At 34.3% G+C, this 21,988-nt stretch overlaps 1 protein-coding gene across 1 annotated transcript in view; it reads right to left on the bottom strand.

The window, feature by feature from the left end:
- PIK3CA (phosphatidylinositol-4,5-bisphosphate 3-kinase catalytic subunit alpha) overlaps window positions 1–21,988 on the bottom strand; it is an 85,268-nt gene that overhangs the window by 6,574 nt on the left and 56,706 nt on the right. Inside the window, exons 7-20 of the mRNA XM_006745917.3 lie at window positions 17,806–17,911; window positions 16,915–17,067; window positions 16,689–16,823; window positions 12,679–12,803; window positions 11,711–11,792; window positions 11,235–11,399; window positions 10,909–11,012; window positions 9,340–9,511; window positions 6,700–6,806; window positions 6,058–6,179; window positions 5,151–5,229; window positions 1,382–1,552; window positions 706–823; window positions 446–597 (exon numbers count right to left, since the gene is read on the bottom strand). Of these exons, the coding sequence (XP_006745980.1) occupies window positions 446–597; window positions 706–823; window positions 1,382–1,552; window positions 5,151–5,229; window positions 6,058–6,179; window positions 6,700–6,806; window positions 9,340–9,511; window positions 10,909–11,012; window positions 11,235–11,399; window positions 11,711–11,792; window positions 12,679–12,803; window positions 16,689–16,823; window positions 16,915–17,067; window positions 17,806–17,911 (1,791 nt within the window). The remainder of the gene's footprint in view (window positions 1–445; window positions 598–705; window positions 824–1,381; window positions 1,553–5,150; window positions 5,230–6,057; window positions 6,180–6,699; window positions 6,807–9,339; window positions 9,512–10,908; window positions 11,013–11,234; window positions 11,400–11,710; window positions 11,793–12,678; window positions 12,804–16,688; window positions 16,824–16,914; window positions 17,068–17,805; window positions 17,912–21,988) is intronic.

The raw sequence follows: 21,988 nt of genomic DNA, 5'->3' as shown, positions 1-21,988 counted from the left end.
TTAAGGTTTAAGATAGACTGATTATATACCAGAAAGTGGTCAGAAAAATTATAAATAAATGTGGTAATTATAGCTGACTGATTTCCTCAAACTGTAGGACTAAAAAATATTGTCTTAAGCACTATACATTATTTATCAGTATACAGAAGGTGTAGTCCAATTATTTAAATAGTAGTAAATAAAAACCTTTAAAATATTAAGAAGTTTAAGAATCACTTTCTTAGGCCTTAAATCATTTCAGGCCTTCATTAATAAATTGGTTTTTCTTTCCATTTTTCTTCATAGCATTAAAAATAAATACAATAAAACAAGAATAAACAAATACATTAAAATGCTCAGGCCAGAATGTTAATAAAACATATTTTAAATTGCTTGAAAAATATCAATTACTTTTGATAGAGCAGCAAGAATTTTGTACTTTGTATTTTTGATTTCTTGAACTTACCTCTCAAATTCTCTTGTCTTTGTGCATTCTTGGGCTCCTTTACTAATCACTATTAAGAAATCTTGTGTCAAAACAAATGGCACACGTTCCCGTTTATAACCAAATTTTTTCTTCTTGTGATCCAAAAAGTGTCCAAAATCTATATGAAACAGCTTTCAAAAATAAAGAATTATATTATAGCTTGACAAATGCAGAAGTACAATATCCTGAATTAATAAATTTAAGAATGTGAAAACATCTTAAAAAGAGAAGGCTATTACTTGTCCATCATCTTTAACCATGATGTTACTATTGTGACGATCTCCAATGCCCAGAATGAAGGTAGCAACACAATAACCAGCACATGAACGTGTGAACAGGTCAATGGCTGCATCATATCTATAAAGAAGAAATAAACACTTAATGAGTAGTGTGGTCATATAGAGTAATCCAGTCCAAATGCGGAAAAGATGGTCAAAGTCTGTACTGAAGAGTGAAAACAATCACTGACATTAAGAAGAGGAAGTAATTATGTCCAAAGATTTGAGGTAGAAAGGATATTTCTGGATATCCTCTGACTAAAGCATAAGTCTTATTATGGTGAAAAAATACTGAAGGTGTCATGAAAAAAATTTTCTTCTAATCATTTTAACAACGAATCAGAAGTAAATTTTGAAATGTTCAATGTTGACCTTGAAAAAAAAGAATAAGCAGAAAAACACATTTTCGATACCTAAAATTGAATGTATAAGTTGGGTAAATAGGGATTCACCAAAATTATAAGTAATTCTGATCATTCAAACACAAAATCTCAAATATTTCAAAAGGTAAGCATATTTTTTTTCCAAAGTAAGTACAAATGTTTTCTATGGTCTCAAGAGAAATGTACGCAACCATTCAAAGACCCGTCTAACAAAACCTTTGATTGACATAGGGAAAAAAGACTAACAGACTCACATTTCTCCTTTGTTCTTGTCTTTGAGCCACTGATGGAGTGTGTGGCTGTTGAACTGCAGAGCACCTTTCAGACCACCTTTGCACTGAATCTGCATAATCGTGTGAGAATTTCGCACCACCTCAATAAGTCCCACACAGTCACCAATTGACAGACAACCATAAGGTAACATTCTGAAAAGGATCAAGACATTTGCAATTAAGTGACGGAATTTTGAAACAACAAATATTTTAATAGGCAAATACCGGAATATTCTTTATGCAAAGTTGTCATGCATAACCTTTATTCCTTTAACTTTGGTTTTCTTTTAAAATTAGAAAAATACTAGAAAAATCCTCAAAATTATCTGCCATCATTTGTTATAACCTTCAACTGAGAAAGCACCTAATTGTATGAGAGAAAAGCACTAAGATTATTGTGGCATTTAAATTTTATCAACATTTATGACTTAAAAAATATGGGTGAATTTCAGCTTGTTTAGCTGACATCTAAATAATACTTTAGGGCAGCAGTTCTCAAATTTTTGGTCTCAGGACTCCTCTATACTCTTAAAAATTACTGAGATCCCAAAGAGCTTTTATTTATGTGGGTTATATCTACTGATATTAGCAATTAAAAGAGAGAAAAAATTAAAGTATTCATTTGAAAATAACAAACTATTATGTGGTAATATAAATAACATCTTTTATGAAACAAAGAACCTTATATTAAAAAATATTCTTGGGGTCCCTGGGTGGCTCAGTTGGTTAAGCATCTGACTCCTGGTTTCAGGTCAGGTCATGATTAGGGTTGTGGGGCTCTGTGCTCAGCACTGAGTCTGCTTCAGATTCTCTCTCCCTCTTCCTCTGCTCTGCACTCTCTCTCAAATAAATAAATAAATAAAATCTTTAAAAAAGAAATTCTTAGTAAGAAGAGTGACACTTTCCCATATTTTCAAATTTCTTTAATGTCTGGCTTCATAGTACTGAACTGGATTCTCACATATACTTCTGTATTCAATTGAATGCAATGTTTTAATTGAAGCATATGAAGAAAATCTGGCCTCATTCCATTATGTAGGTAGAAAAAGGAGGAGTACTGTAATACCCTTTTCAGATAATTGTAAATATTTTTCTTTGATACTATTCCAAAACTTGACAAAACGTAGTTTCTCAAGTTGCAATATGGAATGTGAAACCATATCAATAAACTCGTCATACTATGTTACATTAAAATCTGTCTATCTTGCCTCTGAATGGGACTTTTACCCACATGTGACTTGATCATATCCTGCACTGGTCATTTGGAAGATATTAGTTCACTGAGTTACAAAGATCTTTCAGACGGTGATACTTCTCATTGTACCAACTAAAAAAAATCACAATTGTTAATATTACCACTGATCTCATCAGAAAAGTCTTTACTTTGGGGGAGCTCTTATGGTGGTACATACAATTTTTTCCAAATTCTAATTTTTGCTTGAAAGCTCAAATTTGATCTTTGACAACAAATACCGTCAGTTGTTCACCTTGAAGAGATAGGCTCGTATCATTCATTTTCAAGAAAATGTCTGCCAAATACCCATGTCTCAATAATGAAAGCTTATCTATTAGTTATTCTTTAAGTAAAAATGGTCCCATGAAAAAAGCAGTTAGTATGGCTTGCAATTCTTTAATAACCCATAAATGCCTTTTCTTGATAAAACCATACTTGGGTATGCAGCAGAAGTGCTATATGGGTACCTCCTATTCATCACAGGGTAGTAAAAAGGACATGTAGTCAAGGGAGGTGTAAGCAGTTAAACACACAATGAGAAAAACATCCCAACTGGCACATAAGTACTAAAGTATGGTTTTTCTTGCTCTGATGCTCTCCTAAGCTACTGTCTATGCTTTCCATCTTTCTTTTACTTCTTTTTTTAAAAGATTTTATTTATTTATTTGAGAGAGAGAGAGTGACAGAGACAGCAAGATAGAGCACAAGCCGGGAGGAGAGGGAGAAGCAGGCTCCCACAGAGCAGGGAGCCCGATGCGGAGCTTGATCCCAGGACCCTGGGATCGTGACCTGAGCTGAAGGTAGCCACTTAACTGACTGAGCCACCCTCTTTTACTTCTTAAGTCACTAAAAGAGTAACAGTCTTCACTTATTTTCATTTTCTCAATTCCATGTAGCGTTAACTTCTATTGCCTACCACTCTACTGACTCAACTCTTCTTACAGTTAACCATGAATCATCAAATCTAAAGGTTTTTTCATAGTCCTTATGCTCTTACAACCCCTGAAGCACCTGCTACTATAAACTGTGAATCTCTTCCCTTTTTTGGGTCCTGTGAATTACTTATTCTGGTCTACCTATCCCTTTGACCATTTCTTTTACGGAATCTTTCCTTCTACCTGCCCTGGTAAATGTAGGAATTTCTTAAGGTTGTACTGCTCATTCTCTCTTACTTTACATTTTAATTTTATTAATGTTGAACATGCTCATAGTTTAAAGAGTCACGCAGTCCTATAAGGCTTGTGACATAAAAAAACCAAACCAAACCAAACCAAAACAAAACAAGCAGAGAATCCAAGTTTTGACAATAAATAAAAATGCCCTGACTTTTTTAAAATAAATTTTTTATTTAAAATCAAACTTTAAATAAAAATTTTTGCTTAAATTACTTAAGTTAAAAAAATTTAGAAAATATTCTAAGACTTAAAAACTTCTTGAAGATCCAACTTACTTTCCAATGATCTAGCTTAACTTTAAATGCTTTTTAACACAGTCACTCATTTAAAATTAAATACTGCAATTACCAGAGTTATATAGTTAAATCCTTTACTCTGTCTAGTTCTGCATTCTCTTTTGTTTTATACTTCCCTGGAGGCAGTAGTAGTAATGGAATGTATATCTCTCAGACACAGACAATTACACCAAAAGAGAAAACTTGATTCATGTAACACTGTTTTTAAACAGGAAAGCAGAAGGGACGAAGCAAAGAATCAGGAGTTAAAAATTCGAAGTTGATGACCTAATTTTGTGCTTTAGCAAATTACTTGACATGTCCATTTTTTTTCTTTGCAACAAGATGATTCTACTATGTGTCACTGATATATTTTTACATACTAGTTACCCTCAATCTTTAATAGGCATACAAATAAGCCCTAATCTGCTCTGCTGGTGCAGCTAGAGTTGACTCCTATGCCCACTTATGGACAAAAATTCTTTTGGAGACAGTGGCCTTTGCTGGAATGACTCTAGATTTGCAAAGAGACGAGAAAGAGAAGGGAACACTGTGAGAGCAGAAATGACAAGGACAAGATGAAGCATGACTGAAAACTTAGACATAACTGCAGAAGGTCGGGCAGAAACCAATAGAATGGCAAAAGCTTTAAGATGAGTTCTTTTCATAAATTTTGCTGTCAAACTGATTCAAGATTAAGAGGCTATATAAAGTTTTAAAATTAGAAAATTTATATTATGAAAGAAACTTTCTTTTAATCACTTCTGAATGAAAACAGGGGGCTTTTGTGCCTCCTATGTCCTGTCCTAAAAATTGACACTCCAGACACAGCTGCAGTCTTTGCCAACTTATGAGAGATAGCTCTTCTTGCCTAGCGGCATCTCTTAGCTATTCTATGCCAAGGAAGAGGAAGACAAATGAAAGTAGTGTAATCAACTAGTATTAATTACTACTCCCTACATTTCTTCATAGATACATGCCCCTTTATGCTTTATAGCTGATGTTTACTAATAGTTTACTTTTTCAGGATAACTTTCAACATATATGTTGCCTTACTGGTTACCTACCGAAGATCAAGACCTTGGTTTTGCCAGATATTTTCCATAATGCGAATTATTTGAAGTGTTAGCATATCTTGCCGTAAATCTGCAATTCAAATAATATGTATCACCACTTAATGCCATAAATGCAAACCTGGGTGTTAGGTCATCACGTTGCTTTCAAAAGAAAATACATACAGCTAAATTTACTTTCAAATTAATCTGTAAAGAAGCAGTATTTTGATTCTCTAGCCCATTTCTAAGGTATCTGCATAACCCCATCTGTATAACAATGTAGATAAGCTAGCATGTATTTCATAAAAATTTTATATTTAAACATTTAAAGTACTTATTTTTTTGAATCCTTAAATTTGAACCTGTTTATAAATATTGGGGTTAACAGAATTCAGTGCTGAAATGTCATTTCTCAATGGAAACCCATCCCTGATCCTCCCATTGCTTCCTGCCACAGCCTGTTTTCCAAATACATTAGGACCTTCTTTTATATTTCTTAGCAGACTACACCTTTCTTTTTACCGTATTGTAATTTTATTTTTGTAATTATTTGTTTAATGTCTCTCTTCTCCCTGCTAGATTGTAAACTTTAAGAGAGCAGGGACTCTGTTTTGTTTATTCTTACAATTTGATGGCCTAGCACATCAAGTATTTATGGAATGAATGGATATTCACACAGCTAAGTAAATAATAGTTAGAAACTTATTTCAGGCCTTTCGATTCTAAATTTAGTACTTCTTTTCTTTTTAATAATTACATATACATTTTCTAGAAGTTAAGACATCCATTTAATATTATATATTTTACCACATGCATATTCCTTAAATAGCTTTCGATAGTCTTTGTGATTCATAAATATCCTGTGTATAAAAAGATAGCTAAATTCATGCATCATAAGTTCATTAATACTCTTCCTTACCATCCCCATTTTTAAAGATGATCTCATTGTTCTGAAAGAGTAACTCTGACATGATGTCTGGGTTCTCCCAATTCAACCACAGTGGCCTTTTTGCAGAGGACATAATTCGACACTCTTCAAGCCTTTAAAATAGTTAAAAACTTTACTAGGCACCTTACTTTTTAAATTCTTTTTACCCTCAAATTTATTTTAAAATACACAGACAATATAGTTTTTTGAAGTGTTATAAAAACTTAAAACCTTCTCAATTTCATTTATGAATTCATTTCTAAGGGAGTATAAAAAAATAAATATTAAGCTTAAAACTTTCTTATATAATAGCATATGAATTTTCAGCAAATATAGGGATATGCCATTCGTTTTACAGACATTACATTTCATTTTTGAAATGAAACCAGAAATTCTGGCCAGAGAAAAGTTTTAAACTCTGTTATTAAAGTAATAAAAACTCATTCTGACTAAATGCAGTTCTGAACTTAAGAAATCTGAACAACTTATTTTGCAAGGTAGGACAATGGCAGGGGGAAGTATATATAATTGAACATTCTAATTATAATGGACCATTTTAACTTTTCTTAAGATTTTCTCCAGGAAGGGTGCTTGTTTAAATATATCAATAAAACTTCCAATAAGGTACATTACCTGAGATTTCCTAGTTGATGAGCAGGATTTAGAGGAGATAGGAAACCTTGTAGAGCATCCATGAAATCTGGTCGCCGCATCTGCTCAACTAAAAACTTCATCTGTACCTGATAAATGAGCATAATCACGTTTCAAAACTGATTTCGTGAAAGGTGAAACTAGCTGCTAATCTCTTTTATATGTTGGAACCTCAGTATTGTATAGTGTAGGAATCTGTATTGTGTATTCTGATGAGAAAGGTTTCTCGGACACAGAGCAACACACCACAGGCAGCAGCAGGAGGGGCAGCTGTGTCCTGTCCTGTAAGAACTCTGCACGCTGACACAGGCATTGTTTTGGCTCTAGAGCAGGGCTTGGGCAACTACGGCAGTTTCTGTAAATCAAACTGCACTGGATACAGCCATGCCCATTCATTTAGATACTGGCTGCTTTCACACTAGAATAGCAGAGTTGAGTCATTACAACAGAGACTGCATGGCCTGTGAAGTCTAAAATATTTACTACCTGGCCTTTCAAGAAAAAGTTTGCTGACCTTTGTTACAGAGAAAAAACTATGGAGATATCAGGTTAGCTTAGTAACGTAACTTCTAAGCTTTGCTTTGAAAACACCATTTCATTTCCTCTCTGTTGGGTAAAAAAGGTCTAGCGAGGCTAAAGGCAATTGTTTGGAAAAGGACTTCTAAAAACATTCGTCACACCAAGTCGCACACTATACTCAGGTTCCGGTATATATGCAGAAACATCTCTTTAATCAACTGAAACCAGAGCCCAGACTGCTGAGCTATATCATGCAATAACTGCCATTTCATTTTAGGAAATCTTCATCTATCTAAGATATAAAAGGTAAAGTGGGGGACAAAAGAGGTTAGAAGCTAGGAATTCATAATAAATTAATTTTCATGCTGTAATTTTAGTAATAAAGTTTTTTTTTTTCCTTTTTCACTGTGGCTAAGTGAGTAGCTGGAAAATCTAGTTATCACTGACTAGAGCAGCTCTTGCTCATGTAAAGGCATTTCTTTTTCTATCACTATCAACCCTAATGTTAGCACACTGCTTCCAATGCTTTATCACTATTATGATAAAGCATGAAACCACCCAAAGAAACTGTTCTTGTTCCTATGGCATTTTCAGTTTCCTATCACAATCCCATTTAAACCAATAGTAATGTGAATAATGACTTTCACATTCCCAATTAATCCACTGTATCAGAGCCAAGCTGTGATATGAAAATTCCAGCTAAAAGAAATGCCTATATTTGCAAAATAACTGATATCTAGTTTCTTTTTTCTTATCTGTTACAATATAAATATAGTAAGTTTTATTCTTTCAAAGCAGTCTAGTCCCCTCTGGCTCATGATTCCAGCATCAGAAACGGTGTAATAATAATTATTATTTTTATTTTTTATTTTATTTTTTTTTTTTTTTAATTTTTTTTTTAAGGATTTTATTTATTTGCGAGAGAGAGAATGAGAGACAGAGAGCATGAGAGGGAGGAGAGTCAGAGGGAGAAGCAGACTCCCTGCTGAGCAGGGAGCCTGACGCGGGACTCGATCCCGGTACTCCAGGATCATGACCTGAGCCGAAGGCAGCCGCTTAACCGACTGAGCCACCCAGGCGCCCAATAATTATTATTTTTAAATTTTTTTTTACAGAGCACGTGTGAGCAGGGGCGGGGGCAGAGGGAAAGAGAGAATCTTAAGCAGGCTCCACGCCCAGCACGGAGCCCAGTGCCAGGCTTGATCTCATTACCCTGAGATCATGACCTGAGCCAAAATCAAGAGTTAGATGCTTAACCAACTGAGCCACCCAGGCGCCCCCACAATTATTTTCTAGTATCATTATTTGAACTTATATTCCCCAAGTTCAATAAAATCAACTCAGTTACTCACTCTATGACATTTAGATTAATACAGTAACTTCCTTTAAAATTTTTTTCATGCAGTATCAATGAAGATGTTGGAAAAATTCATTCAGTACTGCTAATTTACATTCTTTGTGCTTGGGGACTAATATACTGGGATTTTTTTTTTCCCATTTCATTAGAGGTGAGGAATGATCTCACTTTTTACTACAGGATGTGGTAGATTGAAAAAAGGACAGAGAGGAGGAAGAGGTCATGAAAACATATTCCTCAGTTACACTAGGCTAGATTACAGATCACCAGGGTGTGATAATGTTCACCGCATGACTGAGAGTCCATTTTAAACTTAGAAATGTACAAATTAATTTCTTTACACTTATTTTCAGGGTCATTACTGAAGATAATGACACAAAATAAGGAAAAATAATTTTAAAAGTCAGGGTTGTGTAAAGAGAAGGAAGGGAAAGAAGAAAGGACTAAAATTTACTGGGCACCGCCTGCGTTCTGGGGACTGTGATATGTACTTCAGTGCATCTCATGTAATTTAATTCTCACAACTACACTATGTAGAAAGTATCACTGCCATTTATAAAGGAGGAAAATGGATCTCAAAGACTAAATAATGTGTCTAACATTACACAGTTGAGAGGCGGTGGCACTTGGATCCAAATCCTGATATGCTTGATTCTAATGCCCACAATCTGCATCTACACCGGGCTCTCAAATTACCCTGCCCCACCGCAATGAAGAGTTTCAAAAACAAAATAAGATTCACATACCTTTTGTGTTTCATCCTTCTTCTCTTGTTTGAGAATGTCAGTTAAGTTAATGAGCTTTTCCATAGCCTCAACTTGCCTATTTAGGTGCTTCAAATACATCCCACATGCACGACAATAGGACTCCAAAAGAAGGCCAAACCTCTGACTAACAGTTTTATTGTGCATCTCAGATCTAAAAGAGCAGCATAAGATTAAAAAAAAAAAAAAAAAAGACCCACATACACACACGCACGCACACACTGCATTACATATATGGTCTTAAATAAGTATACGTATATAGTCTTTTTTTCTAATGTTATAATCATACTAACAATAAAATGATTTAAAATCTATCATTTGGAAGCAAAATAATCAAGAATTTAAGATAGTTCCTGGAAGTGTAAATTTAATACACTAGCCTATAGGCCTATTTCAACTACATTTCATTTACTAATCTTAGCACAAGATATATTAACTATAGAGAACAAACTGATGGTTACTGGAGGGGAGGTGGTTGGGGGCTGGGTGAAATAGGTGATGGGGATTAAGGCGTGCACTTGCTTTAATGATGAGCACTGGGTGTTGTATGGAAGTGTTTAATCGTTGTATCGTACATATTGTAATACTAATATGTAATACTAATATTATACTGCATGTTAACTAACTGGAATTTAAATAAGAACTTAAAAGGAAAGATATATAAACATGAAACAAGTAAATTCAGGACAAAAGTAATAAAATGAATAGGGAGGGAGTGAAGAGCGAGTGAGTACTATTTGACTCTTGTGGCATACATGTCCCTTTTCTATATTGTCTTTGAATTTATGTTATTTTAAACCTAGCTTCGAGATTCCATTTTGATTCATTTTAACATTTAAAAAATCAAGTTAATTATTAAAAAAGTCAAATTAATTATAAATCTTTCTAAATTTAGAAAACAGTGTATGGCTTATGATCTCACTTTGAGTATTAGATAGATCATATTCTACAAAATACTTTTAATTCTTTTATTTATTTATTTGAGAGAGAAAGAGAGAGCAAAAGAGGGGAAAGGGGGGAGGGTGAGGGAGAAGCAGACTCCCCGCTGAGCAGGGAGCCCGATGCGGGACTCAGGGATCATGACCTGAGCTGAAGGCAGTTGCTTAACCAACTGAGCCACCCAGGTGCCCAAATACTTTTAATTCTTAATTAGCTTGTTTTCTGAAACTTGGGATTTTTGTCATTATTGTTCTGAATTCCAAGGCAGGATTTTTTTCTTCCCCTTTATTTTGGGTATTTTAATCCACAAAAAAGTGAAACCAACTGCAATATTAACCAATATTAATCTAGCATATTTTGCTTTGCTTAAAGTAAAATCAAAGTCTTTAAAAATATTTCAGCTCTCATTTCTGTATAAAATTCAGCTTTGAATTTTACTGCTTATTTAATATTAAAGAGAAAAAGTTGAAGGGAAGCTTACCACTGGTACAATATACTTTCATTATGGCAAACTCTTTCAGACAAAAACAACAGTATATAATATTTATAGATCTGTTAAGAAAGCAAGTAATATATATCTAAAGAATTTACTGGGAAAATAATGTGACTTACTTTAAATGCCAAAAGAAAAAGTGCCCAATCCTTTGATTAGTCAACGCTTTCTTCAGTAAAAATCTCACAAGCAGGTTATCCAAATACTGTTCATATTTTAGGACCTATGTGATTAAACACAAAGATAAAAACAACGTTGCATCAATCAGGGTCAATTTTTGCATGGTTGGATTTAAAGAAAATTTTTTAGAAAGTAAGTAGGTACTACTGGTAATAAAACTGATTTTAAAAAAGGCACAAAACCAGTGTAGATAAAGATCCACAGTTTGGATAAAGTTGCATGGATTTAGAATAGAACATTATTTTTCTATTTTACATTATTTTACCTGTACTAGCTGAATTAGGTACTGAGAAAGCTTGTCATCTGTTAAGTATTTTTCCAAGCACCGAACAGCAAAACCTCGAACCATAGGATCTGGGTAATTACAGTCCAGAAGCTCCATAGCCTGTTCAGGTTTGATTGGAGGCCAGTCTTTTACTAAGCAGTACATCTGTTATGGGAAAGACAAATCATATTTAAAAAGGAAAGGCAATTGTGAGTGAATTCTCTAAGACATTGTCTTAATTTATTATTTTAAAATTAGTTAAGAGCTCTCCTTATGAATTTGGTGTTTAAAATGTTCAATTCTAATTAATTTTTCAGTGGAAGTGTTGTGAATGATATTTTTCTCCACTATATTATCATTACTAATATAAAACATAGTCTCTTTCACCTCTTATGCAGACTTTCTGAGAGAAAACAATTTGAGCTACACACCAATTGTATACAACAGTTATTCTGTAATCTCAAACATGCATTTACCTGTGCTACTTCATCTCTAGAATTCCATTTAACGGACAGAAGCAGTTTGGGTAGAATTTCAGGGATAGTTACACAATAGTGTCTGTATGGAAAAGACAAAACAAAACAAAAAACATTTTTGCATGTTATTCAAAAGGCCTAGATATCTAAATTTTCAACTACGTAATCTTTCCAAACACTTTCAAAACTTACCATTACTAGCCTTCTTTAAAATCAAAAGAAATCAGCATTTAACACTATAGTTGCATATTTATGCACATATACACTTAGTTATAATGTCAAGAAAGACAAAAGAAAAATCCAAATGGAAGACAGATACTTTGAACAAATTATGAACTTATTTCATAACACTACAGAGCTCCTTTTATGTACCTACTTACCCCACAGAAACCATGAGAAGAGTCGCCACTTCTACTGTAGTCACTGGACAAAATTTATGTTTCAATGGACTTTCTGTAGAAATGCACTGCAACTGCTTTATTTAAATAAATCAGTATATAATTCCCAAGTAGTGGGGTAATTTCTTCGTAAGTGAAAATAAAGCACTGCACTATCACTTTGAGGAAGAGTTAAGAAAAAAATGGAAGGAACGCCTAAAAATTGAAATATCTAGACCAACTACATCACAACTAAATTGATCTAAAGCTGTAGGGTACTTTTTTTTTTCAGATCTTGAATTTCATTTTAAAAAGCCCCCAAAATAAAATATTAAAAAAAGTCCTATCAGGGATTTAGAATTTTAAAAAAGCCTTCAAGGCTTGAAGGTGGAAGGTTAGCACCAATGCAGCATGATTTTCTAGAAATATTGATCTTTATCCACAGTTTAAAAAAGAATAATGTTTATAATAAAAAGTCACATAAATTATGCTTTATGTACTTTAATAGTATGGTAGAACCTGCAAGATAAGCCAAGATCCGTTGTTCCTTCTGTAACAGAAGAAACAGGGAATCTCCATCTTAATATTTACCTGTGGCTCCACAGAAAATCTTTCTCTTGCTCAGTGATTTCAGATAGAGGATCTCGGGTACAAATTGCTCGGAGCTGTTCTTTATCATTTTCTCTTAATTCATTGTCTCTAGCTAGTCTGTTACTCTGCAAAATAAAGTAATATCTTATATGATTTCCTTTGCCATATTTTTTCCTGGATTCATGAGTGATCTACAAAAAAAGACAATGGCCAACAACTCTATATTGCTTATTAACTGTTGTGAAACAGTTTATTCTCATCATAAGCCTTTATTTTCAGGGATAGGGGAGAATCAACTTAAGGCAGTATTTGCAGAACAAATCCAGTATCTTAGTTAACATTACCACCAGCCATAGAACACTAACTACCAAAGTGAGTCAGGGATAAGACCCGACTGGGATACTTGGGGGTAGAAGTGAGTAACTGATTTCTCTTCCTGATGAGGCCCCTTCCTAGTATTCTATTAACTAATCTGCTCATGTTTCTGGAATAATATGAAATAGTAAAATAATAAAATAAAAATGTAAATTCTTTCATAATCTTTGCTCGAATACATCCTTATAATCACTGCAAGGCTTTCAAACTTAAAAAGTAAAAGTAAGAGAAAAAAGGAAAAGAAATACCCCCGTTAAAACACTGGACATTAAATGTTTGGAAACTAAAATGAAAATACCATAACCTTTGGTATACTTCCAAGATTCCAAGTAACATATTTATTCCCTTTAAATACAGACATATTAACTGCATAATGAGTAATTATCAATGTATATTAATGTATTATGAAAACAAGTATACATCCCTTGGAATGGGTTACACATATTCCCAATGGCTAAAAATGAAAGCAGGCATCCATGCCACTTGGTTTTTATTAACATTTTTTAACATTTTATTAACATTTAAATATTAATTTATCCAATAATATAAATAAATATTATTGGCACATGTCCATCAACAAATATTTATTAAAACACGTAGCGTGTGCCTTGTTTTGTTCCTACTGCTGGGGGTCTTAAATAGTAAAAGAACCTGCACTAACAGGGTCCCCATTATAGTGAAAAATTAAATGAACAAATAAAAAAAATTGGCAAGTTGATACAAATACTTTGGGTGATGTAATGGAGAATGACTGAGTGGCTATACTTTACACTGGGTGTTTGGAAATGGCCTCTGAGAAGGGAATATTTAATCAGTGATCCAAATGACAAGACAGAACCACCCACACTAAGATCAGGAAAAAGACCACTGCAGATGGAGGAAACAGTGAAAGTGACCCAAGGAGAGAATGAGTTTGGAGTGAGGGAGGAACAGGAAGAAGACCTGTGAGCCTGAAGCCCAGTGGATGAGGGGAGCAGTGATGGGAGGTCAGAGCACGTAAAATTTGCAAGTCAGGATAAAAGGTTTGGATTTTATTTTTAGTGAAAGCTATTTAAGGGATGATTTGATTTATGTTTTACAAAGATTATTCTAGCTGTTTTGTAGACTGAGGAAGACCATTTAGGAGGCTATTGTAATACTCCAGGTAAGAGATAACAAATACTTAACCCTTGATTCACCAGGAAAAGCAGTCATTATCATTTATCATCTTGGTCCAAGTGACTCTTAATATTATTGGCTTATTTTTAGTTGTTTTCATTTTTAACACAAAATAAATGTGAAAAAATTTTGTGAAAAACAATTGTGAAAAACAACTTTATTAGACATCTTATTAAGAATTTATTTATTTATTTATTTATTTTAAAGATTTTATTTATTTATTTGAGACAGAGAGAGACAGAGAGCACATGAGAGGGGGGAGGGTCAGAGGGAACAGCAGGCTCCCTGCCGAGCAGGGAGCCCAATGCAGGACTCGATCCAGGGACTCCAGGATCATGACCTGAGCCGAAGGCAGTCGCTTAACCAACTGAGCCATCCAGGCGCCCCCTTATTAAGAATTTAAACACGGGCGCCTGGGTGGCTCAGTCGTTAAGCGTCTGCCTTCGGCTCAGGTCATGATCCCAGGTTTCTGGGATCAAGTCCCACATCGGGCTCCCTGCTCGGCAGGAAGCCTGCTTCTCCCTCTCCCACTCCCCCTGCTTGTATCCCTGCTCTCGCTATCTCTCTCTGTCAAATAAATAAATAAAATCTTAAAAAAAAAAAAAAGAATTTAAACACAGCAGAACCAAATTCATAATCCAAAATGGGCAACATCCTTTGAATGCCATTAACTGCTTGCTCATCAACTGCCATGCATGAGCCTGGAACATACACATCTTATAGATACTGATTCCTGACTTCAAATGCATATCTAATAAGTTCTAGCTTATCATTACTCCTGGTTTTTCTTCTTGTACCTGAACTGTCAAAATGTAATACTTTTGAGAACTTTTATAGTAATCCAAGCAATTTTGTATTTCTACATCACCTTTTTCCTTCCACTCATCTTTTCATACACACCTGCCTGTGATGTTTATCCACTTAAAAAATATATCAAGTAAATTTTGGTGTAGAGCAGCATTAAAACTGGAAAGAAAGATGAGGTGTGGTCCAAGTTCTCATCAAAAAATGTGTGATGAAGTTATTCCTGTTGAATGACTAACTGAATGTGAATACCATATTCCTTTTTGTCCTTGGAAATACATTGTTCACTCATTATATCTTGAGTTTGAGAAAATTCATCTAAGATATTATTTGATGTTTTCCCTATATGATCAATTTGACTATCATCATTAGAGTCTGGAGTAATGATTCTCAAGTGGCGTAATTTTGTCCCCTCTACCTCCCAGGACCTTTTATATTGTTTGTATCTGAGATTTATAAAAGTTTATAAAAATAAATAATTTTTTTTCTTTAAAGAAAAAATTTTAAGAAAAAAAGTCATAAAATATCAATCCTTACAAAGAGTTAGAACTGCTTAAAAAAGAAACTCAAAGCTAATTGAGACGGACTCTGATGGTAAAGTGAATGTATGAATAAAAACAGGAAATAAATGAGTCTTAAAGTAATGATTTTAAATTAGTTCATACTTATCCAAATACCTGCTACATATCTCTGAAAGTATACTGGCAGCAAGGTTATGATTATTACTAATCAGTTTACAAAAGGGATTTGATTTGTAAACTCCTTATTAAGAACACAGCTATAAACTAATAAAGTTCCTCAGTGCAGGATTCCAGCTGCCCCAGGGAGGCATATTTCAGACCTCCTGGCCCCATACTCATTGGTTGGTCTAGCTATAATGTATCACCAAGCCAAAGAAAAAGTGATAAATTGGAAACTAGGGAAAGAGACAACAAAGAACAAAAATACCTTCTTCTCTTAGCACTGACGCCATTGCCCTTGAGAAATAAGAGAGTTAATTGTCCTCGAACCCAGTTATACTGTGGTTCCAAAGTAATGGCCAAGATCAGACAACTTGATCCATATTTAAACTCCCATTTTATATGTAATCTTTTCTAGGGGATTTGGAGTGTGGTGGTAACAAAGCTCTCCTCTACTTCCAAGCTCAACTAACAACACACTCATACTTTTGTTTCAACTTTAAGGTTACTATCTCAGAGAATTAAAAAGTTCTTTCTTGAACCCAGTATATATCAGCTTTTCACCCCAACCCTCTGTAATCATTCTTGGCACACTACTGGTTTTTCCATCCTAGCACCTACCGTGATTTATAATCTTACATTTCTTTTACCACTTTAATGTCTATTTTCACATTAGACTGTATACGCAATGGAGGTCTCTTTAGGTCACAACTTTATTACCCAGTACCTCTCATACAATAAATACAAACATAGTTGACATTCAATAAACATTTGTTAAATGAAGGCAGGCTAGGGCTCTGAATAAACTAAGAGGCAGAACTGCAGTAACAATATTAGCATATGGAGAATGTGATTCTATCGCAACTCTGTCCAGAGCCCATAGGAGCTATGCCAGTGTAACTAAAACACATGAACCCTTCTTCAAACAAAGAGGATAAACCCAAATCCACCGATTATGACTGATACTTAAGAAAACTCAGTGATCTGCCTTACCAGTCCTGCATGGGAATAACTAAATCCTGCTTCCCGAGACACCGACCAGTTGGCATGCTCTTCAATCACTGACATATCTGGGAACTTTACCACACTGCTGAACCAGTCAAACTCCAACTCTAAGCATGGGGTTTCCTAAGAGATGGAATAAAAGTTATCATATATATTGTGTTTAACTGTCATAAAAAAAGGAAAAAATTCTAATTTATGATAATAAAAAGCTTACTTTATTTGGATTTGACCCAGTAACACCAATAGGGTTCAGCAAATCTTCTAATCCATGAGGTACTGGCCAAAGATTCAGAGCCATTTTTCCAGATACTAGAGTATCTGTGTAATCAAACAAGTTTATATTTCCCCAGGCCAATGGACAGTGTTCCTTCAAAAACGAACAGAAAAATATTCACTACTCTGTGGATTAAATTACAAAATGCATTTCAAAACACTTTTCTTCCCCAGAAAGAATTCAATAACTGTCGCTACAATGATTATCTATAATAAGCCACATCAATTTTTTTTTTTTTTTAAGATACAAGCACTTTCTGTTTTCCTATTTGAAATTACATGAATTTGTCTTTAATTATAAATAGGAAATATGAACCAAAGCAAGCCAGGCAGATATTGGCATGTAGTCACCTAACAGATATTTGTGGGTAGTCACTCTGCATGTTTAAAAAATTGTGTCAATGTGGGGCGCCTGGGTGGCTCAGTTGGTTAAGCGACTGCCTTCGGCTCAGGTCATGATCCTGGAGTCCCGGGATCGAGTCCCGCATCGGGCTCCCTGCTTGGCAGGGAGTCTGCTTCTCCCTCTAACCCTCCTCCCTCTCATGCTCTCTGTATCTCATTCTCTCTGTCTCAAATAAATAAATAAAATCTTTAAAAAAAAAAAAAAAAAAAATTGTGTCAATGCAAACTCAGGAGATACTCATTGTAAATAAACTCAGGAAGCTCTCCTGAGGTATTCTTCTATGACACATTTATTTATTAAAAATTTAAAAATATTTGACCAATTTTTTTAGATAAAGAAAAAATCCATTTCTTGATAAAAATTCAAATCAGCAGTATAATTAGGAGTTTTTTAGAAGTAAATATAATTATTCCTTCTGAAATACTTTACCTCTTTAGCACCCTTTCGGCCTTTAACAGAACAAATGGAAAGGCAAAGTCGAGCAGCACGAGGAAGATCAGGAATGTATATATCATAATTTAGCCATTCATTCCACCTATGTAAGATTTTAAAGAAAAAGAGAATTTACCAAAAAAAGGCTTTATCCAGAGTATATAAACAACTCCTACAAATCATCAAGAAAACAAAAAATCAAAAACAGGCCAGAGATCAACTGGAATAAACATACTTCACAAGATCATATCCAAATGGCCAATAAACATAAAAATGTAGTCATTATTATTTGTCATCCAGAAAATGCAAAATAAAATCTCATGGAAATATGACTATTCAAGAGATTGGCTAAAACTATAGAGGCTGATGATACCAATGATGATACCAAGGGAGGGTAAGGAGCTGTAGTAACAGGAAATCTCACACATTGCTAGTGATTAGTATTTGCAAATATCCCCCAAGTGTTAACAAACCAAATGTCCAAAAGTAGAATATATTACAGTATATTTGTATAATGGAATACTATACAGTAATGGAAATAAACATGTTACTTACAATATGGATGAAATCTTACAAACATGAGTGAAAGAAACTAGACATAAAAGAGTATCTATTCCTTGAGTACATTTATATAAAATTCAAGAACAGTTCAAACTGAAAAATAATATTAGATGTCAGGACAGTTGCTGCCTTTGGGGAGGTGAGAAGGTTAATGGGAAGTGGCAATGTCGTATTTCTGGTAAATGTTCTATTTCGTAACCAGCATAGTGGTTATATAGGTATTAACTTTGTGGTAATTCACTGAACTTTATGATTACAGCTTATATAATTTTTTTATTATTATGTTATGTTAATCACCATACATCACATCATTAGTTTTTGATGTAGTGTTCCATGATTCATTGTTTGCGTGTAACACCCAGGGCTCCATGCAGTACGTGCCCTCTTTAATACCCATCACCAGGCTAACCCATCCCCCTATCCCCCTCCCCTCTAGAACCCTCAGTTTGTTTCTCAGAGTCCATAGTGTCTCATGGTTCGTCTCCCCTCCGATTCCCCCCCTTCATTCTTCCTTTCCTGCTATCTTCTTCTTCTTCTTCTTTTTTTTTTTTTTTTTTAACATATAACGTATTATTTGTTTCAGAGGTACAGGTCTGTAATTCAACAGTCTTACGATTTATATAGTTTTAATGCATTTGTGCTATACTTCAGTAAAAAAAATAATTAAAAACAAACTAGCTTATAGAAAAGGCACAGGAAAGAAGGAAATTAAACAAGAAGAGTGAGATTTCCTATTATTATAATTATATTTACTTTTACATATGGTGTAGTTTTATTCAGAAGAACCCATTAAGTATGTAAGTAAAATGAAGGATATGTAAGCAGAAAGTATTTGAAGTTGAGAATAACTACTTCACAAGAGATAACAGTTAACATTCATAATAAGGAAAGAATAAAAAGTTGCTCTAGAGAGTGATGACAAATATTTATGATAAATTCCTTTCAATTTACTGGATATTGTATGTGAAATTATATCTATATTTGGTGGACATATTTATAAAGAGCCAATTAACAATACATTGTTGTTTTTTTTAAAGATTTTATTTATTCATTTGAGAGAAAGTACAAGCAGCAGGAGGGGCAGAGGGAGAGGGAGAAGCAGGCTCCCCACTGAGCAGGGAGCCCAAGGTGGGGCTCGATCCCAGAACCTGAGATCATGACCTGAGCTGAAGGCAGTTGCTTAACTGACTGAGCCACCCACCCAGGTGCCCCATAACACACTGTTTTGTCTTGTTTTGAAACATTATAGCAACAGTTACCAGTATAAAGTCAGAAGTGAGACTACCTAGAGTAGATTCCTGCTCCTACTATTTTATTAAATGTGTGACCCTTTGTGATGTGATGAGCACTGGGTGTTATCTGCAACTAATGAATCACTGAATACTACATCAAAAACTAATGATGTACTACTATATGTTGAATTTAAATAAAAAAAATGTGTGACCCTTGCTTTTGTCTGTTTTCTCATCTGTGAAATAAGACTAATAATAGTACTTACTCCATAAGGCTGTTGTGAAGATTAAATGAGATAACACAAGTAAAGGGGTGCCTGTCTGGTTTGGTCAGATAACACAAGTAAAGTGATTAGAATAGTAACTGGTCCACAGCAAAAGTTCAAGTGCTAGATATTAATCTAGAAAATCTCCTCAAAAGGCTTTTTCATAATTCTATTTTTTATTATAAATAAAGACCTAACAATAAAATGGCATAAAGTTCTATTTTTAATTAGCCAAACTAAGGTATGAACTTTATCAGTAAAATAAGTTCTACTTATGGACAGAGATAAAAAAAAATATGGTCCTTTGATGCAGAGAATGCTTACATTTAAGTGGGAGAACTTAGTAATAAGAAATTCTAAAGGGGAAAGAAACAATAAATGCAAGTAGAAGAAATACTGTGGGATCAGATAAGGCCACAATAATTTAAGAAAAACTAAAGATACACATACTCACATGTACCCAAGAGTTTTATTACTTCTAAAACTTTAGAATTGCTTATAATTAATGAGAAATATTCTATACACTTTCTAAGAAAGCTATGTCCTATAAATGTAGTTGTTTAATACTATGCTAATTGACCAAAACATGTTTCTCTCTTCCTCTAAAGTCCATACAGACACATGCGTGCACACACATCAATTAAATTATTTTTAGGCAACGGTCTGATATGTATATTCCAAATTTATTCTGATTTTGGGAGAAGACTGGTAACATCTATGAAGAAATCATTAAGTGGCTACTTTACCTAGCATATGGGAAGTACGGATATGGAATAATCACTTAATCTAAGTAAGAATTTTTTTAAATCAACTTTTCTACCTTTCTAATAACTTCATATTCTTTTATCCTTGATTTTAATTTTGTGAATACAGAAAAGTTAAAAAATCTACTTAAATCCTCATACTATTACCATAGGGATTTTACCCTTTAACTAGAGATTTCTTTTTTAAGTATTTTAATTTTAATTCCAATATAAACTTACAGTTATATTAGTTTCAGGTGTACAATATAGTGATTCAACAATTCTATACAGTACTCATCATAAGTGTACTCGTAATCCCCATCACCTACTTTTCCTATCCCCCCCATAACCTCCCCTCTGATGACCCTCTGTTTGTTCTCTATATTTAAGAGTTTCTTGGTTTATTTTTTTCCCCCTTTGTTCATGTGTTTTGTTTCTTAAATTCCACATGACTGAAATCATATGGTATGGTATTTGTCTTTCTCTGACTCATTTTGCTTAGTATTATAACTCTCTAGCTTCATCCATGTTGCTGCAAATGGCAAGATTTTTTTATGGCTGAATAATATTCCATTGTGTGCGTCTGTGTGTGTGTGTGTGCACAGCTCTTTAGCCATCCATCTAGCAATGGACACTTGGGCTGCTTCCATAATTTGGCTATTGTAAATAATGCTGCTATAAACTATAGGAGTGCATGTAGCTTTTCAAATTAGTGTTCCGTATTCTTTGGGTAAATACCCAGTACAGGATTACTGGATCATAGGGTAGTCCTTTTTTAATTTTTTTGAGGAACCTCCTTACTGATTTCCATAGTGATTGCACCAGTTTACATTACCAGCAACAGTGCACGAGGGTTCCTTTTTCTCCACAAACTCACCAATACTGTTGTTTCTTGTGTTTTTGATTTTAGTCACTCTGACAGGTGCGAGGTAGTATCTCCTTGTAGTTTTGATGTGCATTTCCCTGATGATGAGTGATGTTGAGCATCTTTTTTTGTTTTTTAAATTTTTATTGTTATGTTAATCACCATACATTACATCATTAGTTTTAGATGTACTGTTCAATCATTCATTGTTTGTGCATAACACCCAGGGCTCCATGCAGTACATGCCCTCTTTAATACCCATCACCAGGCTAACCCATCCTCCCACCCCCCTCCCCTCTAGAACTCTCAGTTTGTTTTTCAGAGTCCATTGTCTCTCATGGTTCGTCTCTCCCTCCGATTTACCCCCTTCATTCTTCCCCTCCTTTTTTTTTTTTTCCTTAACATATATTGCATTATTTGTTTCAGAGGTGCAGATCTGAGATTCAACAGTCTTGCACAATTCACAGTGCTCACCAGAGCACATACCCTCCCCAGTGTCCATCACCCAGTCCC

This window comes from Leptonychotes weddellii, chromosome 1 (genome assembly GCF_054177405.1).
Source record: "Leptonychotes weddellii isolate Sample4059 chromosome 1, ASM5417740v2, whole genome shotgun sequence".
NCBI lineage: Eukaryota > Metazoa > Chordata > Mammalia > Carnivora > Phocidae > Leptonychotes > Leptonychotes weddellii.
This window is presented reverse-complemented; position numbering and strand designations above follow the sequence as displayed.